The sequence below is a fragment of the Delphinus delphis genome, chromosome 6 (assembly GCF_949987515.2).
Source record: "Delphinus delphis chromosome 6, mDelDel1.2, whole genome shotgun sequence".
Classification (NCBI taxonomy): Eukaryota; Metazoa; Chordata; class Mammalia; order Artiodactyla; family Delphinidae; genus Delphinus; species Delphinus delphis.
In genome coordinates, this window is record NC_082688.1 from 33,261,515 (window position 1) to 33,288,330 (window position 26,816).

At 47.2% G+C, this 26,816-nt stretch overlaps 1 protein-coding gene across 1 annotated transcript in view; it reads left to right on the forward strand.

Annotated features, from left to right (window-relative positions):
- The window catches only part of GABBR2 (gamma-aminobutyric acid type B receptor subunit 2), a 366,358-nt gene that overhangs the window by 89,546 nt on the left and 249,996 nt on the right, over window positions 1-26,816 (forward strand). The window contains exon 2 of the mRNA XM_060014449.1: window positions 22,290-22,427. Coding sequence (XP_059870432.1) covers window positions 22,290-22,427 — 138 coding nt within the window. The remainder of the gene's footprint in view (window positions 1-22,289; window positions 22,428-26,816) is intronic.

Here is a 26,816-nt window from a genome sequence, read left to right on the forward strand (position 1 = left end):
ATGATGGGATTATTGCCCTTATAAAAGAGACTCTATAGCTCCCTTGCCCCTTTAGCCATGGGAGGACACAGTGAGAAGGCCACTGTCTATGAAACAGGAAGCAGGCTTTCACCAGATACCGAAACTGCTGGTACCTTGATCTTGGACTTCCTAGCCTCCAGAACTGTGAGAAATAAATAGAACTAAATATGTGTTGTTTAAGCCACCCAATCAGTGGTATTTGTTATCGCAGCCAGAACGGACTATGACACAGGCCATTTGTAATTCAACCCCAATCAGGTTGAGAGAAAACCCCGGCCCCCTCACTCAGTGTTGAAACTCCAATATTGCACTTGTTTCATGGGAGGTTTTGTTGTGTTTTATTTTTTCTATTGTCCATTTGGCCAGAGTGTCTGGATCTCTTTTAAGGCATAGCTTTCTCTGTCACAGGGGCCTAGAGCACCAGTTGCAGGTGCTCCTGGGTGTAGGACCCAGGTTGAGGGGCAGAGGCACTGTTGTGGTGGCAGACCACCTGGTCTGCTCTAGTCACCTGGCTTCCACTGTTGCTGAGCTACAGAACCCTGTGTTCAAACAACATCTTCTAGATGCCCAATGTATAAAAATCAGTCGGCAGAAGGGAACTCTACTGGTTAAATGGCGGTGGGAACCCAGAGCCTGCCCAGTGGGGTCACACCAAATCAGTGCTTTGAGGGGCCTCCCAAGGAACTAAGTTTGAAATCCCTAGGTTAGAGTCCTTACCCTCAATGCCACCAAAGACCCCACCTAGGAGTGAGACGCTCCACATCTCTCAGCCCTGATCCGACAACTGAGGGTGCCCATCCTATGTCATGCTCAGTTTGGCAGCATGGCACAGAGCTCTAGTTCAGTACCAGCCCCAAGAGACATGGTTCTAGCCTTTGGGTATGCCCACTCCCAGGGGTAGCAGAGCCAGCTTATGGCAACAACAGCCTTTTAAGTAAAAGACAGAGTGAAACCCACAGAGGACACGGCGGGTGTGCTGTGACTGAACAGAAAATCCTGTCCATCCCACATGGCCTGGGGGCGGGCTCTGAGGCTGAAGAGGTGTGTGTGCATCCATGAGCACTGGATGAGTTTTAGGCCCATGCCTTTCCAGCCATGGAATAACATGCAAGGCACTTGGTGAGCATCAGCTGTGTCCACGCCCCTGGCTGGGCCCTGCCATGACAGCTGAGCTACAGAACCCTGTGTTCAGACAACATTTCACCTACAGTCCACCTCACCTACACCACGGTAGATCCATTACACAGAGACTCATGATGCACAGGTTTGGAGATTTTTTTTTTCCTTGCACATGTGAAGTTTTATTTTTTCAGCAAACAGTAATTAAAACTAATGTACACAAAGAAGACAACAATGCCACGTTTTAATTTATTTCAGCTGACTGCATCAGCCAGCCTCCTAGTGAAATTCCTTTGTTGTCTTCTATTACGCACTGTGTTAACAAAACATCTCCCTGTGGAATTTTACATTCATTCTGTTTCTAGAGAATGTGGAGAGTTTAGTGTGAGTGTGGTGTCAGGGTGGAATACTGCGTACTTTGTACTGCAAAGTAGGTGATGCATTCCTGAGCTGTGGAAAATTCAGACAGGCCTGTCTTCCTTCCAGTTCGAAAGCCTCCTCCTCCAAGAAGCCTCTTCTAGTCTCTTTAGTCCTGATCACTGACCACCACCACCTCCCTTCTGCACCTGAGAAACCCTTAAGCAAGGTGGACAGATGGTATAATCAAAGTGCCTAGTTCAGTGCATGGCTCTTGGAACTGTTTATAAATGTATACTCCTTCCTACTCTCCCCCAACCATGCGCCCTTCCCCTCTTCCCCTTGCCCAGTTCATTCTTCTTCATTTCTCTGAGCATTTTGCTGGAAGTTTCCTTGTCTGTGCCATCACCCCAGGTGGCTCAGAGTTCTTGCTGCCACTTCTCCCTTGGTGCCCCCTCACCCCCAACCCCAGCCTCATGACGTCATGGGTAACTGCAGAAACAGGCTGGCCCCAGGCCCAGCTCCTCTTCTGCTTTGTGTCCTTGAGTTGGTTATTTAAACTCTCTGAGCTTCTGTTTCCAAATCTGTAAAACGGGCATGCTGTGAACATTCAGTTACTTGAGATGATGTTTATGAAGAGTTTAGGATTTTACCTGGCATGTAGTGAGCCTCAGGAGTTGAGAGCTATTATTATTATTTCTTTCGTTGTTATTGCCACCCTGTGGGGCACTCAGTCCGTGTGTCTTGTCCTTGGTGTGTTGTTTATGGTGACAAAGTTCCCCATTTAAAATTAAAATTCAGTATGCTCTGTTGTTATGCAGGAGAATCTAGCACATTCCTTTGTCTATTTTAGAGCAATGTGAACAGAATCTTGATGGGGTGCAGGGAATCCTGGGCCAGCAGGGGTAGGGTGGTCTTTGTCATCTCCGACAAGCCATACACCTTGGATTCCCCAACAGTAGAATGCAGAGCTCAGCTCAGAGGACCTCCTGGCACTCTTCCTGACCTGACATTTCCTAAAGTATGAGTATCTGGAGACTGAGCACCTCATGGGGTGGGTCCCCATCAGCTCATGGTTGAGGAAGGCGAGACAGTCCTGGGGTTTCTTGGAAAGCTTCGAGATGGGGGCCACCCCTCCCTCTGTGCCTCCTTAAGCCCCACTTTTGGGCTTTAGGGAGCAGAGCTGCCAGTTCCATGCCCATCACGAGCAGGGATTCCTGGCGTGACGTCCCAAATCTGCTGCCGTTTGGGGGAAAGGTCTTGACAGAATCTGTGAAAACGTCCCTCCAATCAGCAAAGCCGCTGGTGGAGGATGTGCCTGGCAGAACACAAGGATGGAGACTGGGCGTCAGGGTCAGGAAGCCTGGTTGTCATGTCAACAGATTGGCCCAAAATAGAGAGGGGCAGGTCCCCCTATGGTGTCCGTCATGACCACACCACCTGCTCCTTCAATGGCAGGGCTGGGGCTGGACCAGGCTTGTAGAGGAGTAAAAGTGGGGGGACTTGTGAGGGACCAGATGGGGCGGGCACTGTCCTGGGGTCTCCGTTGCTGTTTAATGTGAAGCTTGAGAAGGAAACTCACAAGCCAGTGCCTACCTCCAAGGCTGCCGTGACTCCTCTCATTGCCCAATGTGGGTCAGCAAACATTCCCAGAGCTCCTGTGTATGCCATGCATGCTGGGGCCAGCAGGGCTCCTGAGGAGAGTACACCGAATAGCTAACATTTATCAGGCATTCACTAGGTACCAGGCACTCTTCCAATGGCATTGAATTAACCAATTCAACCCTCACAACAACTGTATGCAGTAGACACTGTTGTTATCCTTGTTTATGGGGGAGGAAATGGATGCACAGAAAGACTAAAGAATTGGTCCAAGGTCAGTAGGCTGTTAAATGGGGGATTTGAACCCGGGCACGTAGTTCCAGAGGTGGACCCTTGACCATTATGCTGCAAAGGTACAGGAGATAGCCCCACCCTTAGAAACCCACGCTTCAAGAGCGGCCCTGGGCCGTTCCACCCCAGAGGGTGCTGGGTTAGCCTACAGAAAGGGCATCTCACCCAGTGAAGGCTTCCAGGAGGAAGCAGGATGCTCTGGGCTTGGCCAGGCACAGAAAGTGTGGACATGGCTATTGTGGCAGAAGCCACATGCAGTCTGAGGAGTTGGGGCCTGTTGCTAGGTGAGGGGAGCATGGGGTCTGGGCAGGAGGGTCTTCCCCAGCTCGCTCAGCAGCTTGCTGTGGACCCTGGGCAACTTCCTTCGCTCCGTTCCACTTCCCTCACAAATAGCAGGCAGAGGGAAGCTGGGCATGGAGGCCTGCAGGCTCCTGAGAGCAGACGAGTCTGCCCTCCAGACACGAGGCCATTTTGTACTTCTTTGCATTCATTATTTAGTTTCATTTTGACTTCTCTTTAGTTTCTTCGTAAAGTGTCATTTTAAAAAGGCATGGCTTCTTTCTCTTTACTGAGGTTCAGAGAGTAGGGAGGTGTGGATTTCTCTTCCATTTTACAGATTAGGAAACTGAGGCCCAGGGAAGCCATGAGACCTGTCCTGGGGAAGGTATTGTTTATCTTCCTGCTTGTTTTTTTTTAACCAACAAATTGTGGTAAAAATATAACATATAACATAACATCAAATTTACCATTTTAAGTGTTTTTCAGGTGTCCAGTTCAGTGGCATTAAGTACATTCACATTGTTATACTACCATCACCACCGTCTGCCTCCAGAACTTTTCCATCTTCCCAAACTGAAACTCCATATTCATTTAACAATAACTCCCTGTTCCTCCCTCCCGTAGCCCCAGAAAACCATGATTCTACTTTCTCTTGCTATGAATTTGACTACTCTAGGTACCTCATCTAAGTGCATCATGTAATATTTGTCCTTTTTGGTCTGCCTTATTTCTCTTCCTGCTTGTTTTTTTAAATTTTTGAGAAAAACTACATTCAAATAATTTTTCAAGGCTCAGGAAGGATCTGTTAAACCTAAAAAGAAAACAAAGTACCAATTTCACAGCAAGGTTGCTACCCTGGGAAGAATAATCATAATTTTTTTCTGCATGAAAATGAATTAACCCTGAAAAATCCTCCTATTCTGTTTGCAGAATTTATGAAGGTAATTTTTCTTTGCCCTCTACCTGGGAAAGGGCCCAGGAGGCTCTGACAGGTGTGTATGGAGCAGAGTCCTGAGGAGCGGCGGTGTGGAGGCCACAGGCAGCCTTACTTTACCCTGTATCTGGGTGGGGTCCCGTCATGGTTAGAACTGGGCCCAGTTTTGGGGGCTGGTTCTGGCAGGGCTCACTCTAGAGGCACCAAACTCATGTAGGAAACCTCACAGAACCTTGGAGCTCAGAGAGCCCAGAGGCTGTCCTGGGACGAAGATCTTGAAGCCAAGAGACAGGAGGAACCCAGCCCAAGGTCACCCAGCAAATGACAAACAAATGAGAGCCCAGTTTTCAGTCTGGGGCAGGCTCTGCCCTCGGGTCTGGGCAACGAGGGCCCTCCAACGTGCATGTACTTCCAGGACCCACAAATGCTGTCCAGCCTGATCTGGCCTCGGCCACGTGAGGGAGGGAGGCTCACTAGACCTGTTTTGTAAGAAGCGCAGGAGGGTCAACACCTGCCCAGCGATCCTCGCCTAAGAGTTGGAGGGTGGGGGTGGGCCGTGACTCCTGGTCCAGCCAGAGGCACTGCTTCCAATACCCTGGGTCGTCCAGCTCAGCACTTCTCCCACCTGTGTCCCGTCACCTCTGTGCTATTCTGCACCTGGCAGGTCACACCAGTCTGGGGTGAGGCCATCTAGGGGCTTCTCAACCCCTCACATTCTCAGATTCTGAGTGGCAGTTTTCATTGGCAAGGCTTGGATGCCTCTGAAGTTTGGAGAGGAGTTTTTCCCAAATCATTACAGTTCTTAGTTGCTTTGACCTTCGGTAGTACATTAGGGACGATAGCCAATGGCGGTGGTTTAATGATAATCATGATTTCTATTACTGATTCCCCATGGTGCTTTCCAGGGTCGCCTTTCCACTGTCTCCTCCCTGACAACTGCCCTCCCAGGTGTCCCTCACACTCCTGTACAGCGTCTCCATTCTCTGCCTCCCGTGCCCTGTTCTGGGTGTCAATCATTGCCGAAAGCTCCTGGTTCACTACCTTCCCACCACCACCCCGCACAGCCTTTCCCCCACTTCAGTTTTCCCTTTAGTACTCATCATATACAACACATTTTACTCATCACTTTACTTTCTAAAGTTTACTAACATTTTACTTACCCTACTCATTTCTTCTCTCCTTCCCACACTGGAATGGAAGCTCTCCATAGGTGGGGCTTTTGCTCACTGCTGTGTCCCTGCCACCTATCACCATGCCTGACACATAGTAGGTACTCAAAAAATTTTTGTTGAATGAATGAATGAATGAATACTCTTCTCACTGTAGGCCACTCTCCTCTACCCTCTCCATCTAGCTAATTTCTCCTTATGTATAGAGGCTCAGCATAAGTGCCTCCTCCTGCACAAAGCCTACTGCTGGTGCTGGCTTCAGTGGCCTTTTCTGGGGCCCACCCTGTCTGCTGCCCCTTTCCTGGTATGCTTCCCCAGCCCATGCTCATTGGCTCCTCTCTCATCCCCACTAGCCAGTGAGCTCATTGAGGATGTGCTCTAACTGGTTTCCTCTGTTTGCCCAGCGCCTGGCACAAAGTTTGGCTCATGGGAGGTGCTCAGCAAATGCCTGCTGCATCGAACTGAATCAGTGCAGCATTAATAGCAGGGCTCTCAGGCATTTGCCCCACTTAGCACGGTAAGGGCCCTAGGGTTATGCCTTCCCAGCATTGCTTCCCTGTTTCACAGAGAAGGGAGGTGCAGGGTTGTGAGGGTTGGGACGGGCTGCCCTCTGAGGGTCTGCACCTCCCCTTGGCTTTCCAGAGGCTGCTGCTCTTAGAGTTTTGCCAGCCCTCTGGGCAAGGGGTCCTGTGAAGGGGCTTCCTTGGAGTGGATCATACTTCTAAGTGCACTGCTGTCAGCTGCCCCAAGAGCCACAGGAGCCTCCCCTAAGCAGCCTCCTCCTGGAGCCTCCCTGCTCCCCTCTCAGCACTCAGTGGCATCTGTTCTTGGCTTTGTCTCTCTAGCTAGACTTCAGGTGAAACCCCTCTGCCCTTTTCTAGGTAGGTGGCACTTCCCATCCCTTGGGATCTGGGGCATTCCTATGCAGTGCCTTCTGGGTGGGCAGTGCCGTGATGGGCTTAGGGACCACTTAGCAGGAGCTCAGCCATGGGGTGGGTGCAGGCAAGCATTGGGTTCTGGGGATAGAGACCTGGGAAGTTTCGTTAGGGCTTCAGACTCGGAGGAGCTGGGTGTGAGAACAGGATGTTGGGATAGGCACACAGCTAGGACCAAGGTTGCCTGTGCAGCGAGGCCCCCGGAAGTTAACTTCCAAGTGAGGTCAGCCTGGGTCTGGGATCAGGTGGTAGTGGGGATGGGAGCTGGGGAAGCAGGCCTGAGTATTGGGGTGTTGGGAAAATCACCTCTCAAAAAGGCCTCTGAAGACAGGTGCCCACAGCAGCCCATGAGGTGGAAGGGTAGAAGGATTTGTGACAGGACTAAGGAATTGGAAGTTCCCTTGAGAAGAATCCCCTGGTTGTGGTGATGTGTGACAGAGACCCAGCCCTCATCCATCAGACGGGGGAGTGACCACTGTGTCCCCAGCTGGAGGACAAGAGAGGCACGTAATTAACTCCAGCTGAGCTGCAGCTCACGCAGGAGGGCCGCCTTGAGTAATGAGTGTGACTGCTGGTGATGGGGACGATGATCCCATCCCACCTGCAATCACCCTTCATCCCCAAGCAGGCACCCAGTGAGTGTTTGAGCGCGGGCAGGATCTGTGTTGGGCCGCAGACCTCTGAGGAGCCAGGAGGACAGCTCTGGCCCCTGTCCCAGGAAGGACTGTTAAGTTTGGGGATGTGCCTCCCCAGGGAAAGTTGGTGGAGCAGGCAGCCGGCCAGTGCCTCACCTGTGTCCAGTCCAGCGACTCTGGCATCTTCAGGGCCCCAGGCCCCCTCCTGTCTCCTCCATCTCAGTTTTTGGTGGCCCAGGACTCACAGGGCCCCTGGAGGAAGCTAGGACTCCCCTCTCTCTCTGTGGTTTCCCTTCCTCTAGTTCCAAATCTGACCACCTCCCTCTGCCAGTCTTGCTGCCCTGTCTTTGGCTCCTGCCATCTCCCGCCTGGATCCCTGCGCTGGTCTCATTACCCATCCCCTTGTCCAGCCTCTCTTCCCTCTAAAGACGTCCTTCAAGTGGCAGCCAGGGTTGCCCATCTCAGCCTGAGGGTTTCATCACCATCTCAGCTCTGAAGATGTCATTGTCAGGTTTAAGCCCTTTTAAGAACTTCCCAGGGTTTAATAAGTACAGTTTTTCTGTTTGGGATGATGAAAAAGTTCAGGAAATAGATAATGGTTATGGTTATACAGTATAGTGATTGCACCTTATGCCACTGAATTGTACACTTGAAAATGGTTAAAATGATTAAAAATAATAACCAAACCAAACAAAAACTCCCCAGGGCCCCCGGAATAGGGTATGACCCCTTATACTGGTGCTCAAGGCCCACCAAGGCTACCCCAATCTCCCTTTCCAATCCCACCTCTCATTTCTTCATTCATCTATGGAGTGCTGCAATTCAGAATGCCATTTGCTGTTCCCAAGACTTACCCCTACTTTTCCTGTTTCCTTGCCTCTCCTCATGGAAATTCAGGATTAGAGTCCATTCCTTTACTTGGTGAAATAATCCTTTCTACAGCAGTCTCCTGCACGCTTCTGCCAGAATGCCTGCACTGACAGGCAGCCCACTGCTTTACAGGACATTTTACTCCATCTCTGGACAGCTCTGATTGTAAGAGACAAGAGTTAGAGTTTGGAGTGTGACTGTCTGGATTTGAGTCCTGGTTTCATGATTTACTAGTAGTGTGACCTTGAGCTTGTCAGTTAAAATCCCTGAACCTCTATTTTCTCCTCTGTTAATTGAGGGATAATGCAGGCAAACCTTGGAGATATTGCAGGTTTGGTTCAAGGCCACCACAGTAAAGTGAATGTCACAATAAGGCAAGTGACATGAATTTTTTTGTTTCCCAGTGTGTATAAAAGTCATGTTTACACTATACTGGAGTCCATTAAGTGTGCAATAGCATTATGTCTAAAAAAACAATGTGCATACCTTAATTTAAATAGACTTTATTGCTAAAAAATGCTAACCATCATCTGAACTTTCAGTGAGTCAAATCTTTTTGCTGGTAGAGGGTTTGAAATATTGTAAGAATTATCAAAATATGACACAGATACATGAAGTGAGCAAATGCTGTTGGAAAAATGGCGCTGATAGACTTTCTCAACACAGGACTGCCACCAACCTTCAATTTGTAAAAACGTAACATCTGCGAAGTGTAATAAATCAAAGCTCAATAAAACAAGGTATGTCTGTAATGGTATCCATCTCATAGAGGCATTGTGAATATTAAATGAGATACATTATGAATAACAGATGAGATAATGCATGTAAAGAATCTAGCATAGTGCCCAACAAACACATAGGTCGGTATTAAAGAAATGTTAGCTTGATACACTGAACCAAAATCTGGCGCACAAACCAAAATGCAGACAGTTAGAGCAGGAAGGCGTCTGAGATCAACTGTGGCAGACGTTTGTGGTTCCCTGACACCTAGTTCCCCTATTCTGCTGGCCAAGTTGTGCCTTGTGTCCCTGGTACTTGGATGGTGCCAATTCTGGCCAGTGAGTTCCGTTTAATTGCTGGTTGACCCTCTCCAGAGTTTCTTTTTCCTTCTTTCTTGGCAAAGCGGCAGCATTCAAGATGGTGGTTTTTCCATCAGCTTGGGCCCCTGAGTGACTAGGATGTGTCAGGACCCCCCCCCCTCTTGCTGAGAGAGAAATCAACTTTTTCTGGGATGCTCTTGAGATTTGGGGGTGTTTGTTGCTACAGCAGAGCCTAGCCTCTCATGACTGATGAACTCACTAACTCAACCTTCTTGTTTTATAAGCCAAGCCCAAGTGAAGAGGAGATCACAGGGGCCTGGGGCCCATATGCTGTGCCTGACATAGCTGGCTTTATTCTCTCTCTTATATCTTTCCTCACTGGTCTTCCCCATCACTGAGCCTCCCATTAAGGACGCTATTGAGGTGACCCATCTGACTGAGTCCCATTGACATCACATGCTGGTCAGTCCCAAGCCTCCGAGTCCCTTAGTTAATGGACCTCTGAGAGGTGAGCTCCACTGTGCACATACATCCTTCCTGGAGTGCTGGGCCAGGTTGCCTGTCAAGCCTTGCACCTGAACCATTGCTCCCACTTCCCAGCTGGTCGCCTTCTTCCCCGTCAGGCCTTCCTCCTCTACACCAGCTGCCAGAGGCATCTGCATACAGCACAGCCTCCATCCTGGCACTCCCCTGATTAAAGTTCTGCAGTGAGTCCTGCTGCCTAGAGAAAAGAAACCGCACCCTGCCTGATGTTAACGGTTCCCTAGGGGCCAGCCAGTCTGACCCCACCTACCCGTCTCCTGCCACCTCCCTTCTCCACCCTGTGCTTCTGCCCCAGGAGCAGATACTCCACTTATCCTGTATGCACTTTCCCCCTCCGAGACTTCGCTTATGCTGGCATCTCCATCTGGGGTGCCCTCCTGCCACCTCACTCTCTTGTTTATCTTCCAAAGCTCAGCGCGAATGTCACCTCCTCCAAGAAGTCTTGGCAGAATATCTCAGTGAGATTCGACCATTCCTTTCTTTTTGCATGACTTGTGTCTCCACCAGAGTTCCCACTTTTATCTTGCCTTGTGTTATGGCTTTTTGTTTCAATCTTCTCTCCCCACCGAAGTGAGAGCTCCCTCATGGGCAAGACTGTATGTAACCTTTCCTGTGTCCCCAGCACTTCCCACAGGATCTGGCTCTAAATTATCATCCCATGAGTATTAATGGAACGAGCGAGTGTTCTAAACCTCCATTAACTTCATACTACATTTTACGAAATTATTTCTGTACCTCCTCTAGATTATAAGTCCCCTGAGGGCAGGGTCCGTGTCTTACCCTGTATCTAGCCCAGGCCCTCAGCAAATGTTGGACCAATGCACCCCTCGAAAGAGCACGCTGCAGAGGCATATGTGGGGTGGAAAGGAATGGAGATGGCTTGGTGGAACGTAGCTGGAGTGAGATCCCTCCTCAGCAGGTGACCTGGCCCCCATCCCCAGGGAAAGGGCTGACAACTTGTGATATTTGTGCAAACCTGCAGAAGGGAGCACCCCAACCCTCCTGACAAGCAGCCCGCATACATTTTGTGTTCGTGACCCTGACTTTTAAAAATGTCACACCTGCATATGAGGAGGAACTTATTGACAGGTAATTAGGAAACAGAGTTAGTATCTACCAGTCTTTGAAAAACATTTTGTAAATTGGGTAATTGGCTTTCCCAGCGCAGAGGAGAGATGTGTGCTACGGCTCCATCATCCTCAAATAACATAGTCTGCAGCCGGCCAAGGATTCGGAGTGACAGCTTCAGGGAGAATACAGAAATGCCAGTTTTTCTCAGCATCCAAGATGGACAGTCTGGCTCTCTGGAGACTTACAGAAGCAGATGGTCTGTCCATCAGCCTGGGGAAGGAGTGTGAAAAACTCAAGATGGCTGGAGTTAATAAGCTCTTTGGGACAGAGCTACAGCTACGGTTACTTTTATTTCAGGCGGTATCCACCAGCAGGGATTGTATGCAGCAGTAATTTCGTCCAGCCAGTATGTACTGAACACCTGTTTGGAGCCAGGCCCTTTGTGGGCACAGGGGAACAGAGGGGATGAAGACCACCCAGTGCAGCAAATCTGAGTTTATCTGGTCATGTCCCTTGAATTTTGGTTTGACGTCAGTGTCCTGAATGATAGGGGAACACATTTTAAATGTACAGCATAATTTCTTTCTACCTTTTCCCCTAATCTTTTTTTGTCTCTCTTCAAACTCTTTTCACCTTTCTGTAATAGTTTCCTAGGTGTGTTGATTTTCTTGTATTTCAGGCTTCTTATAGCAGGTGGTTAAGAATGTTACTGGTCAATGTGGTCTAATTATGGTAACAAACACCCTTATGTTCCAGTGGTTCAAAGTATTAAGATGATTTCTTGCTCATGTCATAGTCAAATGCAGGTCAGAGGGTGTGTTGGTTGGGTCCTCTGGGAAGCAGATGCCCAGAGCTAGACGTGGATTAGGAGCAATGCTCACGAAAGAAAGAGGGGAGAGAGCAGGGGAAGGCAGGGCAAGTCTTCAGAGTGTGGGCAGGTCTGCCACCTGTGAAAGGAGAGGGGGAAGGAAGGAGAGGTGAGTAGGAAGAGACTCGGGCAGTGGTGCAGCTCTGATGAAGTCTCAGCCAGACCAAAGGGGCTTAAGATTGTCCATAGCTGAGTCTTGTGCTGACCAGAAATGGTAAGCATCTGTTTGGCTGCTGTGCTCAGTCAAGGGTTGAGGTTGCCTGCAAAGAGCGAGACATTATACTGAAGGCATTGCTCCCGGAGTCTGTCACCTTGGGAGGCTGTCCTCCCTGTGACAGTTTCTCTGGCAGTCGCGGTGCCCCTCCATGACGGACTTGGGATTGGATTTGGGGTTGGGGGAGGTTCTAGGTCCTTGGAGTCTTCCCCACTGACACTGTGGATGGGAAGAGAGCATGGAGAACCTATGGGAAGGCTTTCTAGGCCAGTCCTGGGCATAGTGCCCATCACCTTTGCTCACATTGCATTGCCCAAAACTCAGTGGTCACACCTAGTTGCAAGGAAGGCTGGGGAGTTAGAGTGTCACTGTGTGCCCAGGGAGAACAGAATCCCAAGTCTTCCTGTTACTCACTGTGTAAAGCTTTGGACAAATTACTCACCTCTCTGACCCTCAGCTTCTTCATCTATTAAAATATGGATAATAATAGGACATGCTTCATAGTGTTGTTGTGAGGATTGAGTTAATAAATACTAAAAAATTATAGTAGTGCCTGGCATAAATAAATGTTATATAGGGATTGCTGTGCTATTATTACCATTCTTAGTTGCAAATTAAATATGTCAGTAAACATTTCTTCAGTGACTACTCTGTTGAAGGAATTATATGTCACAGGGACTTAACTTGTTTCTCTCAGCACTTAGTGGATGCTCAGAAAATGTTTGAATGAATCAATTTCAATGAAAAAACAATATAGTTTGTTGAATTCAGTTGGCCATGGTGCTGGGCTAATTTTTAACATGATTTAGCAATAATAAATGTTAAGTCCTGTGCTTTTGGCTCAGAAAGTCAATCACAGAAGAACAGAAAGAGATGAACTTAAATGAGTGAGAAAGCATCTTGAGTGTGAAAAGCCTACCAGTTTAAAAATGAGTTTCTGTCTTTATAAACGTAATATGTGCTTTAGGAAATTCAAGTAAAACAAATAAGTACAGAGAAGAGAGTTTTTAAAAAATCACTCAAAATCTCTCGATCTTTAACATGAGATGACTCCCATTCCAGACATCTCTCCGTGCAGATGTTATAAGTAGAGAGGTGGACAGAAATAATTTTATAAAAAGGTCATTATTACATGCTATTTAAAATTGATGTTAAATTTTATTTATCTGAATGTAACAAGCAAATAAGGAAGAGTAAAGCAGAAGGAATTGCTTAACATTAAACAGTTTTGCCTTCGCAAAACTGTTTTGGTTTTCGCAGAAAATATTTGGTTTTAAAATATCTAAGAGTAATATAATAAAAGATTACGAAGAGCAGTGAGGTTAGAGTCCCAGCGTTTAAACTCCGGTTTTCCACTTTAGATGGTATCCATTAAAGTCCTTGTATGGAAGGAGAGGAAATTAGCAGTCTCACGAATCCTTTTTCCTCCTCCACCTTCTGAATTTTAGTTTACATTATTATCTTTACATTGCTGATTGTTTCATGTTAAATGGGTCCAACTCTTGCAATCATTCCTTTTTATCACAAGCCCTCCTTTCCTGAGATCTATACTTTGATTCATCTGTGGTTGGCTGGATTTTATCATCAAGTAGTCTCCCTCCCTCCCTCCCTCCCTCCCTCCCTCCCTTCCTTTCTTTTTTCTTTCCAAGAAAGGTTCATAGGTGTTTTGTAACCAAGATTACACATGCTGATTTACTAATTTTTGCTGACAGCAAACTCTGCATGAAGTAGGGACCAAACAGAAGGACTGTCGTCTGAGTCTGCATTAATGGAAGTGTATGCTCAGAATGCGAGAGGTGATCATTTCATTCATTTTAGCATTGTGGCTAGGGATGGTCTGAACAAATCAATAAGAAAAAGACAAACGATCCAACAGAAAAGTAGGCAAAGTCACCAGTCCAAAAGAGGAAGTAGAAACACATACAAATATGTGAAAAAGTGGCTTATCCTCTTTAATAATCAGGAACATACAAACTAAAATGACATATCCAATACCCACAAGATTGGCAAAAAATAAAGTTGATGAGGATGTGGAGTAATGAGAGATCCCAAACACTGCTGGTGGGAGGGTAAATGGATAAAACCACTTTGACAAAATGTGGGAAATCCTGTGATTCAGTGATTCCATTTCTAGGTTTATACCCTAGAGAAGCTCTACATATATGTGCCAGGAGACATGTATAGAAACATTCAGCTGTCTTGCTTACAGCAGCAACTAAACGAAACACTGGAAACAACCCAAGTGTCCATCAGGGGGAATTAACAAATAAACCATGGCCTGTTCACACAATGGAATACTACACAGCTATCAAAATGAATGAGCTATAGCTTTGTTCAGCAACAGAAATCTCACGAACATAATGTGAAGCCATAAAAGCAAGTTTCAGGCATGATTCCACTTATATATACATTCAAAACAAGTAAAATTAAATGATACAGTATTTAGGAAACATACATATGATAAACAAAGAAAAGCAAGGAAGGATAAACACAAAATTCAGACTAGGGGTTCTTCCTGGTGAAGGAGGGATATAGGCAGGGTGGGCACACAGGAGCTTCAGCATAAACTGGGTGCTGGGTATACTGTATGTTCACATTACTATTTTTCATACTTTATATAAGTTATATGTATATGTGTATATATATATTCTATTCTATAAGTGAAATATTTCATAATAACAAATTCTTATTTAAAATAAAACAGTGCTCTGAAGTGACACTGCCTGAGATGGAATCCTTACCATTTATGTGACTTGGGGCAAGTTTTTTAACTTCTCTGAACCTCAGTTTCCCTTTCTGTGAGATGGAAATAATAACGGTACCTACCTTACATAACACTGTGAGGAATGAATAGAATAATTTATATGAAGTTCTTATTAGCATGCTTGACACATAGTGAGTGTACAACACACGTTAGCTTGTGTTACTTTTCTGTGCAGGGCAGATGGAGGTATTTGGGGGTGCATCCAGGAAATATCTGTCCTCTGAAACCACTCCCAAGGATGCCCACGTACAAGAAGGGTGTGAAACTATATCATACGGGATGATTAGAAGAGCTAAGGGTCGTTTGGCCTGAAAGCATCTTGTGGAGGCAGGCTGGCTGAGTTTAGGTATCTGAGGGGCTCTCATGGGGATGGAGGACTGTACGTGTTCTGTGAGGTTCTAGAGCAGGGGTGGGCGAACTACAGCCAGTGGTCCAAGTCCAACTACTGCCTGTTTTGTAAATAAAATTTTATGGGATTGCAGCCATGTTCCTTCTTTTATGTATTGTCTGTAGCTGCTTTTGTGCTCCAAAGGGTTGAGAAGTTGCAACAGAGACAATGTGGCCCACGGAGCTTAAAATATTTATTGCCTGGCCCTTTACGGGAAAAGTTTGCTGACCTTTGCTCTAGAATGAGAAGTTGGAACAGGGGATGCAAAAGCAGGGTGATTTCACGACCAACATAAGAACTTTCTAAGAAGCACCAGTGGCAAAGTAGCTCCCTGGTGAGGGAGTGAGACCCCTGCCACTGGAGGGATGTAAGCAGATGCTGACCACTCCTGGAACAGGATGCACAGAGGACGACTTTGTATCCGGGGCATGAGTTGGACATGTTAGCTTTTACATTCTCCTTCAATTCTGAAATTCTGTGCAGAGTAATTCCCAGTTTCAAATTGGTCGTTATTAACTCTGACATTTTCTTGGCATTTTTACATTTTAACGCTCAGCAACCTTTTCTTTGAAATTTTTCAGTCAAAAAAGTACTTCAATTCTTTAAAAATGAGATTTAAATGAAAATGAATTTTTTTTTCTTTTTTTTGTGGTACATGGGCCTCTCACTGTTGTGGCCTCTCCCGTTGTGGAGCACAGGCTCCGGACACGCAGGCTCAGCGGCCATGGCTCACAGGCCCAGCCGCTCCGCGGCATGTGGGATCTTCCCGTACCGGGGCACGAACCCGTATCCCCTGCATCGGCAGGCGGACTCTCAACCACTGCGCCACCAGGGAAGCCCTGAAAATGAATTTTATTCTAGAGTTCTACTTTTTCATTAAAAAAAATTGATTTTCATGGCTTTTGGCTCTGTTCCCATTTATAGGTGCTGAATTTTAAGAGCCTGTTATGTGTCCATTATGATTTCTTTGTGACAAGTCCATCTTGGGAGGGAAGGAGAAGAAGCCTTTGGAAGTGAAACAGGGGAAGGGAGTTTGGAGGAAGTGACCATGAGCTACTGGAGATGTGAGGTCAATGAAAGGCAAGGGGGAAAAATCCTGGAGAGAAGAGGGAGGGGGAGGGCAAGAGTTAGTGAGGCCCTACTGTGTGCCAGCCCATGTCTAGGTTGCAGGACTGCAGATCAGAGGCTGTAGCTGGTCATTTAGCCTTGAACTATTGCAGGAGAATGTGAACCACGATGGAATTAGCTCCCTGTCTGCTGTTCAGGTGTGGCTGTACCCTCCAGAAGGGAGTGGGGGGAGTTCCTAGTGGGGGAGGTGGGGGAAGTAGGGGAACATGATAAAGCTTTTTTCCAGGACAGAAGAACCCCCTTATCTGGGTTCTGAGAGCAATTCATCAAAAAGCCAAATCGCTCAAAGACAACATGTCATAAATAATTTCTCAGAATTATGGTTTTGCCCAGTGACCAGCTCACTAAAAGCCATCTGACAGACACCTTAAATGGGGAATAGAAAAGCTTCAACATTTCCCTGGCTCATGAGGGGCAGGTCCGGAGCCCACAAGAAGAGGAAAGTAATAAACAAGCATTAGGGGAACATCTCCAATCGCAGCATTTAGGAAGGACTGAAATGTGAAATACAGTTGAAATTGACTTTCACTTGAGCCTCAAGAACAAATCCTTGTGAAATAGCCATGTGAAGTGTCTGCAAGGAACCCCTTGGGAAACTCAGAGAAATTCCCCAGTGGTTTGTTGAATTGGTCATCAGGCAAACTGATGTGCAGTGGATGAACTTTCAGCGAGTAGCTTGTAGTGTGTGCTCACGTGACTGGCTCATCCAGCCTTGCCTGCGGGACACCCACCTGCACTTCCCTAGGCCGGAGACAAAAGTCATACACAGGCAAGGACCTCTGAGGTCATCTCCTTTGTGGTTTTCAAACCTTATTTTGTGACTATCCATGAAATCCTCTTTTCAAATTAAGTATTATGTGGCCCCTTGAAGCTGTATATAGAACAGGTAAAGGAGAACTGCAGGTGGAAATGAAGGTGAGGAACCCAGAGCTCCTCTCACTGGACCCCAAACATCTTTGCTGGGTCATAGGGCCCTGCTGGACTGAGTGTAAAAACCTCCATGCTGGTCCAGCCACAAAAATTAAGCTTAGGTCAACTGGAGAGCCTATCTATTGGGGACACTAACCATGTCAGCTAAGAAGAGAAAGTATTAGAAATGAGGGTGAGGGACAGTAGCATCTCAAATGGGACAGGTACGTCCATGTGATTTTTACTTTGTTATTCACTGCAAACGTGCTCTCTAGGGGAGCTGGGGAAGCACCCTTCTTCTGTCCTTCTGACTTGCTTCCCGTCTTTCTCCCCTTTTCTCTTTTTCTTTCTTACTTGGTGCCCAGTGTTGTTTTTCCTGCCTCAGGTCAAGAGTGCTGATCAGGAAGAGGCCTGGGCTTGCAGCACTACCCTGGGGGAGAATGGTCCTTTCTAGAATGCTGCTGACTTTTCCCTTCCCTTTGCCCGTTAAGCTGAGTTCTCTAGACTGTTGAGAAAGCTCTGAACTGGGGATCCCGAAGTCCCTCCCCTAATCCTGAAAGGACAGTGGATAAGTCCCTTCACCTCTCTAGTCATCATTGGCTGCATCTGAAAATGGGGGTGCCAGGCTGGCTGGGTTAGTAATGCTCACACCTTTGGCTCTTACACACCAGTAAAGGCTAAAGAGACGGGGCTCCAGGGGACATGGAACAGAAATGTACATAGGGTAGAAAACATTTTATTTTGCTGCGTTAGGGTATTAAAAACAAAATCCTGCTACTGTCTGCAATTTTATAACAAAAACGTTTCAACACCGTACAGACCACGAAGGATCTTATCTTTAAATTAAGGATAGTTCTCTAAACAGAATACATTTAACGTTAAGGAAAATCTCACTGTGTTATTCTAATTTTTCTCATTTTACTTCACCACATTACTTTTCTATTGATGCTGTAACAAATGACCACAAATTTAGTGGCTTAAACCACAACCGTGTATTGTCTCACCATTCGTGGGCCAGAAGTCCAGACCTGCATGACCGTGCCGAGCCCTCTGCTCAGGGCTTTCGAAGGCCAACATCAAGGAGTCAGCTGGGCTGGTTCTTATCTGGAGGCCCGACTATTCAGGTTGTTGGCAGAATTCAGTTTTTTGCAATTGTAGGACTGAGGTTCCCCCTTCAACTTCAAACCAACAATGGCACATCGAATACATCTCATGCTTTGAATCTCTGATTTCCCCGCTGCTGTCAGCCACAAAAACTTCCCTGCTTTTCAGGGCTTGTGTGAATACATTGGGCCACCTGGATAACACTTTAAGGTCAGCTGATCATTAACCTTAACTACATCTACAAAGTCCCATTTGCCGTGTAACATAACATATGCATGAGAGTAAGACCAAGGGGGTCATGGGAGCCAGAATTCTGCCTTCCACACGGTTTGGTGAAAACTGAGTCAGATAAACTTTTGCAGCTCAAATACCAGTGGTCAAATATGCTCAGATTTTTAAGTTGACTTATTCAGAAAGTATATATTTGTGAGAAGCCAGGGCATCATTATTAATGAAGAGTCTTACAGGGACTAGGTACTGGAGAAATGTTCGCTGAGCAAACAGGTATTAATAAGTTCATTGTTGCTAATATTATTTTAATGCAGCTTTGATTATAAATCTTGTGGTACTGTATCATCATTGTCATTAGTACAGATTACAAAGCAAGCTAAAATCATTACAGGAATATATTAAAATGGAAAATGATTCAGTAAATCATGTTAGAAACAATTAAAACATGAACTACTGTGTTATATCCACTTGTGCTCCACCGAGGGTGGGAAGTGTTGCTTTCAATCAAGAAACAGGAACGGGCTTCCCTGGTGGCGCAGTGGTTGAGAGTCCGCCTGCCGATGCAGGGGACACGGGTTCGTGCCCCGGTCCGGGAAGATCCCACGTGCCGCGGAGCGGCTGGGCCCGTGAGCCATGGCCGCTGAGCCTGCGTGTCCGGAGCCTGTGCTCCGCAACGGGAGAGGCCACAGCAGTGAGAGGCCCTCGTACCACACACACACACACACACACACACAAAAAAGGAAACAGGAACAATTAATAGAGGGCCCCAAGAAGCAATAAGAATTTCATCTTTCTTCCCCCCACACCTCCCTCCTTCCTTCTTTCCTCCTTCCTTTCCATCTTTCTCTCCTTCTGTCTTTCTTGGCAAGAAAATTAACTTGGCCAATTTTAAAATTAAATTAAAATTTTAAAATTGAATCATTTCCTGAATCTCTCCAGGGTACTATCCAAACTCTCTAGGCTGGCATTCAGAGCGCTCCTTAGCCTTAGCCCAGGCCACTTTGCCCTCATCCTCAGTCTTACGCACCCCTGCCCCCAGAGCCCTCCCTGGTGCTTCCCCATGGTGCCTCTGCCCCAGCACTGAGCCCTGTCCATCACATGCTGAGGCCACCCGTGCCCCTATCTCACTGGGCAGTGAGCTCTCTGAGGCCAGGAACTGAATCAGACTCATGTTTCTATCCCTCTTGACGCCCACCATGGATCTCAGTCCAGAGTCTCTCAAATAGACAAGGAGAGAGCAACAAATGTTAACCCACTCTGGTCCCACATTATGGTCACTTGAGGGGAAGGGGCGGGGAGACAAAGTAAGACAAAAATAAGGAGAGACACATGGAAGTAGAAAGAGAGGGGAGAAACAGATGCAGGGAGGTCAGAGGGCCCCCTCAGGCATCCAGCAGATCCTTACTAAGGCACCTGTATAAGCTCTGAGGAAACAGCAGTAGAAACAATGACCAAAAAGCCTTGTCCTCAGAGGGCTTACATTTTAATTAAAGGACAGTCAATATGCAGACAAACAAAAATAGACAAGATGATTTCAGATAATTTTAGGAGCTATATTAGGGCATAAACTAGGGTGGCATCTTAGAGAGTGACGGGGGGTGAGGACCATTTTGGGTAGGGCAACAGTGATGAATTCCCTAAGGAGGTAACGGCTAAGCTGAGACTTGAATGATGAGGAGTGAGCCATGCTGAGAACCGGGTGAATATTATTCCCAGCAAAGAAAACAGCAAGTGCAAAGACCCAAAGGCAGGAAGGAAATTGCTTTTCCTTCAAAAAGGAGGCTGGTAAGGCTGTACTTGGTGAGCAAGGAAGAGAGTGGAGAGAAATCAGGTCAGAGTGGGAGGCAGGGCTGGATCTTGTGGCTTCCTGCATCCATTATGATAAGGATGGTGAAGAATATCATACCAAACTTGTAAATAATATAAAATCGTTATTATATAACCAGTTAGCCTAACACTTAGAGCGTTTTCTAACAGCCGTTCCTTAGGGTCATCTGACTAGGGGAATTTAAGTCATCTTACAATTCTCTAAAATTGATAAGATGTGCTGGTGTTCAGTGATTTCTTTTTCTGTCCCCAAAGGTGATAGTTTTATTGCCGTATAGGACACTAACCAGTTTTGTATCTAACTTAGCAATCTTATTTCTTATTTTGCATTCACTATAAAAATCCCTGCTTCCCAAATTTTCTTTTGAATCGACTTTGTCATCCTGCAGATGCCCTTTATTAGTTAAATAAAAGGTTGACATGTACCCACTATTGATTTTCATGAGAATTATGTTTTTAACCTTTTGAGAATTATATTCTGATAGGAGTTTGGGTTTTAAGTGCACAGAAAGCAGCAGAGTAAAAAGGGGACTAATTTATGTTTTACAAAGGGGCCTCGGACTGCTAGGTGATGAATGGGCTTGACTGGGTCTCAGGAGGAGCAAGACGCCCAGTTCGCAGCCAGTGGCTCTGTCCAGGGGAGAGCCGGCCACACGGCTTGATGAGAGTGATGAAACTGGAGAAGAGGGAGGTGAGCCATAACTGACTCCCGATATCTGCAGACATTTGTCCTTGTTCATTTTCATAGCGGGTCACCAAGATCTGTTTTTCTTTCTCATATGCGAGCTCCTTGGCAGGGCTGTGTCCAATTTCTCTGTTTCCTCAGCATCCAGCCCTGGGCTGAACACAGAGTGGTGCTTGGCAAGTGTCTGCTGAACAGATTCTTCCCTTTAGATTCACCTCCTTCTCCTTCTCCTCCTCCTGCTTTTTTATTGTGATAAAATGTATATAACATAAAATGTGCCGCTTTATTTTTAGGTGTACAGTTCAGTGACATTAAGTACATTCTCACTGTTGTGCAGCCATCACCTCCATCCATTTCTGGAATGTTACCATCACTGAGAGTGTACCCATTGAACACTAACTCCCCATTTCCCCCTCCTCCAGCCCCTGGCAACCACTATCCTACTTTCTGTCTTTATGAATTTGACTATTCTAGGTACCTCACCCAAGTGGAATCATACATTTGTCCTTTTGTGTCTGGCTTATTTCACTTAGCATAATGTCTTCAGGTTTCATCCGTGTTATAGCATGTGTCAGAATTCCCTTCCTTTTTAAGGCAGAAAAATACTCCATTATATGTATAAACCACAGTTTGTTCAACCATTCATCTCTTGATGGATATTTGGGTTGTTTACACTTTTTGGCTACTGTGAATAATGCTGCTAATGAACATGGGTGTACAGATATCTCTTTGAGTCCCTGCTTTCAGTTCTTGGGGGTATATACCCAGAAGCGGAATTCTGGATCATATAATAATTCTGTTTAATTCTGTTTTGAGGAACTGTAGTACTGTTTTCTATTGCAGCTGCACCACTTTATGTCCCTAGCAGCAATGCACAAAGATTCCACTTTCTCCACACGCTTGCCAATACTTGTTGTTTTCTGCTTTTTTGATAATAGCCATCCTAATGGGTGTGGATTTATCTTCTTTTAAAATATAGATGACCATGATGGGAGAGGCCCAGGGTGAGGAATTTGGGGGCCCGTTCCCTAGTGTGCTCTGAAGGGAGATGGCTGGGGAGCCTAAAGTCCTAGATTTGGAGGACACTCAGAGAGAGGAGAGCTGGGAAGAGGGGTACCAAGACCACACCTCACTGAGCTCACAGCATGCGCTCAGGACTGGTTTAAAGAGAGGCCTCACGATGAGAGAACTGAAACCCAGGTTTCCCATGAGGAAGTTTTGTTTGTGTGAATCCACTGTTGGGCTCTTGTCCCTGGGGAAAGCTGTTTCTAATTTGGGCTTCTCTTTCTTTGTGTTGCTCCCCAGTGTGATAATGCAAAAGGGTTGAAAGCCTTCTACGACGCAATAAAATATGGGCCGAACCACTTGATGGTGTTTGGAGGAGTCTGTCCATCTGTTACGTCCATCATCGCAGAGTCCCTCCAAGGCTGGAATCTGGTACAGGTAAGGTCCGGGCCACCTTTGGTTGGGGAACTGTCTTTGGCCACCAGTCTTTCTCAGAAATGGTTCCTTGCCCAACATGGTTCCTAAGTTGCTCAGTTCAGACCTCCCATACTCTTTCCTGAATGATTACACAGCCTCCCACTGCCTCTACCTCCTGGCTTGATCCTCTGGCCTGTCCTGGCTGACACAGTGGGGCTCTAAAGGGTAGCCCTGACACCATCACTGTGTGTTTGAAATATTTCAGTGACTCCCTAGCCCGACTTTCAGGGCTGTCAACATCCAGCCAGTCTTCCTGTCCAGGCTCATTTCCTATCCCTGCCACTCACTCCATGCCTCTGCCCCTCTAAACAACGCACCTTTCCCCAAGTACACCCTAGACCTTCAGGCCTCAGAGACCTGCTCTCACTGTTTCTTTAACTAGATGATCCAAACCTCCCGCCCTCACTGAAATTATTTTGTCCACTAAGACTGCCTTTCTCCTTGGTTAAGCCTTTTCTGGGGCTCTTGGCTGTTATTCACTCTTTACACTGGCAAATGTTATACGCTGTTGAATGTTCCACCAGTGAATGTATGGCCTGATATAGGTGAAACTCACCAGTGCTAGCTGTTATTTAGAATGTGAGAGAGACGTGTAGAAAGATGAGACCCCACGATGAGTTGTGGCCCAGGAACATGTTTTACTTCTTTGCTTCATCCATCCATCCCTCGTCCATTCATCCATCCGTCATCCATTCATCATCCATTCATCCATCCAATAAATATAATGCAACTTACTGTGTGCCTGGAATTTGGGTAGACACTGAGGATATAGTGCCGAATAGAACAGACATGGTCCCTGCCTGTTCAGAGCTTACATTCTAGAAGGGAGGCAGGCAATGAGCAAATAAACAATTAAGTAATCATACTAAGAGCAATACTTGTATAGTATGTATGTCGGGCTTACAACACACCAGACACTGTTCTGAGCACGTATTTTCATTAACTCATGTACTCCTTACAACTGTTGGTATTATGCTGTTGGTATTATCATCATCCCATTTTATAGATAAGGAGACCAAGGCACACAGAGGCTAAGTAACTTGCCCAAGGACCCTCAGCTCATAGGTAAGAGCCAGGATTTAAACTCAAAGGCAGTTTGGCCCTTGAGATAAGATTGCGGTAAGGAAATGGCTAGGGTAGAGGTAAACAGTGTGATGGGATAAACAGTGGCCGCCTCGAGGCAGTCAGGAAAGGCCTCTTGGGGTGAAGGGTGAGAAGGAGTTGGTTGGATGCAGAGTATTCCATGTCAGGATGGAATAGCAAATGCAGACAGCCTGTGATGGGAACAAACTTGGCTTGTTCAGGGAACGGAAAAGAGGGCAGTGGGGCTGGAGCATGGTGGGTGGGGAGTCAGGGTGGTGAGAATGAGAATGAAGGGGTGGGCAGGAGCCAGACCACAGGGGGATCTGGTTTCATTCTGCTCACATTGACTGACGTACTTTCTGAGTCCAGCCCTGCGTATATGGGGCGCTGGGGGTAGAGCCTCAAGCTCGTGCCCCAGAGGGGAGGTGGGAGGCAGCCATAGCAGAGCTGTGATAAGGGAAGAGTGGGGTCCCAGGGGAGAGCCACCCACCCACTCAGCCCTGGGTTCAGGAAGGCTTCTCAGGGGAGGTGATGGGGAGCTGGCTGCAAAGGAGGAGAGGGCGTTGGACAGCTGGAGACGTGGAGGAGAGCGCTGCTGGCAGAGGAAACTGGGCATGCAAAAGCAGGAGGTGGGAAGGAGTGTGGGCTTGGAGAGCAGTGAGTCACTCTCCGTGGCCGGAGCAGGCCATGCTGAGGGTGGGCGGATGCAACAGTGGATGAGGCCAGAAAAGCAGCTCAGCGTGTTTTGGTGCAAACCTAACCACGTAGCTGGAAACCAGCACGGTTCAATGTGCCGGGGGAGCCTGGCTTCCAACCCTGCGGTGCCCACAAACAGCCGTGAGACCTTGGTGGAGTCATGCACCTTCTCTGCCCTTGAGCTTTCTCTCCTGAGTACTGAGGAGCACGCCAGACTCCTGCTGGTCAGGGCCAGGCACTGCCTCTCTGAGCCTCAGCCTCCCATCTGTAAAAGCAAGGTAATAAGAGGACTGACCTCATAGGGCTGCTGTGTGGGCTAAATTATTAAACAGGGATTAGAACTGTGCCCTGGCATGTCCTAAGCACTAAGTGTTTCTTGTTTTATTGTTGTTGACACCCCTGCCCCGTCTCCTGCTATTCCCTGAGTTGAATGCCCCAACTACTTAGCATTCCTTGTCTTTCCTGAAACACTGTTCCCACCACTTGAAACATCCCCTTCTCTCCATGACCTGTATGTCAAGTCCTACCCGTTCTCAGAGACCCAGCTTAAATGCTGCCTCTTCCGGGAAGCCTTTTCTTATTGCACTATCTAAAGTAGCCCTCTAGAAATTCTTTCTCTCACTTCCCCCCGTTTACTTCTAGCAGAGCATGTACACAGCCCACCCCCGCAAGCCTGTCTGCCTTTCCCCCTCTTACGGCTTTGCAGATGTGGGGATGTATTTAGTTGAGCTATGGATTCCTTGAGAACAGAAACGAGGCCTGAGTTACTCCTGTTTTTCCTGGTGCCTAACACTCCACAGACCTTATTAGATGTTGAATGGTCAGAGGGAGGGAGGGAGGGAGGGAAGGGTCTGCACATGGATATTTTGCCCAGACGTGAGAGAGCAAGCTCCCTGTAAAATCCCCACCCAGAGGAATCCAGGGAGCTTCCTGACCTTCTCTGAGACTCACTTAGAACTGTCTGCCCCTCAGAATTCTCTAGGAGCTGTAGGAGCAAGCACAGTGTTGCAAACTCCTGGCTTGGCAGCTAAAGCTCCCCAGCCTCAGCATGCAAAAGAGGGCCCGCAGCCTAGAGGAGCTGACAAGACAGAAACTTGGGTTATGAGAGGTGGGGTGTATTATTTATTGCTGTGTAACAAATCACCTTAAAATCTAGTGGCTTAAAACAACAATAATCACTTATTATTCCATTACTTCTGTGGGTCAGGAATTCAGACCCACAGAATGGCTTGCAACTGCTCCAAGATGTTTGAGGTCCAGCTGGCAGATTTGGAGGCTGGGGGCCGGCATCATCTGAAGGCTTGCTTGGGGCTGGAGGGTCTGCTCCCAGCATGGTCCCCTCACATGGCTGGCAAATTGGGGCTTCCCCGTGGGGGCCTCTCCATAATACTGCTAGAGGGTCCTCATGGCATGGCAGCTGGCTTCCCCCAAAACGAGTCATCTAGGAGACCAAAGTAGAGACTGCAGAAGTTTTTAGGATCTAGCTTCAGAGTTTGCATATCATTATTTCTGCCATATTCTGTTGATCACAAATTTAGCTCTTATTTATGAGGGAGAGGACTATACAAGCTATAGCAGGAGGCGAAGATCACTAGGGACCATCTTGGAGGCTGGCTTCCACAGGAAGGAGGAATTCTGGGAGGAAAGCAAGAGTCAGGTTGCCCAGCAAGGGAGGCTAGATGCTGAGTCCCTTCTCTGTTTTGCTGAACTCCTGCTCATCCTTCAAAACCCTGGATAGGTACTGCTTCCTCTGTGATGCCTTTCCTGATCTCTTTCCTTCTGTGCCTCCCATCCCTAAGTGAATTAATTGTTCCCTCCTCAACAATGCCTTCTCAGTGGGGGGTCATCTCCCTCAAGGGGGTGAAAATTCATTCTTGTGGGAAGAGGGCAAAAAGTCTCACTCTTTTTATGTATAATGCACAGGTACACATATGGTGCATAAACGGATATATAGTATATCTGTGGTATTACAATTTCATGAGTGGGGTGGGATTAGGAAAAAATGCTTAAAGGTTTCCTAGGAGAGTGATAGTGAAAACAAGATTGAGGAACGTGCGTGGTTCTACGTCACTTCTATATTGCATATGGTGTTCCGTTATTAAATGAATTACATTCTGTGGAGAATAGTTTATTCTGTATCTGGGTGTTCCCTACTAGACTGTAAGCTTCTTGGGGGCAGGGACTCTTGTTTTCTTCACCCCTTAGTTGCCAGTGCCTCGCACAGGGCCTAGTACCCCAGTAGGTCCTCACTGAGTGCTAAACTGAACTAAGTGCAGGGGGTAGACTGGGAACCTGAAACCCTCCATGGCAGAGTTTCTCACAATGTGGACTTGACCATGGGGAGGCCGAGGACTTGGGAGAAAAATGCAGATCCTCAGCCTCCACCTCAGCAGAATCCCTATGCGTTGCTGACAGGCTCTTGTGGGTGATTCTCGTGCTTAGTCCACCACTGCCCTAGGCATCTGCTACCAGACACCTGGGCAGATCCAGGGCTCTGGCTGTGCACAGATGAGGGACACTGAGGGGCTACGAACTGGACGGTGCCCAGCAGTTTGGAGAGTTCTGGGGACC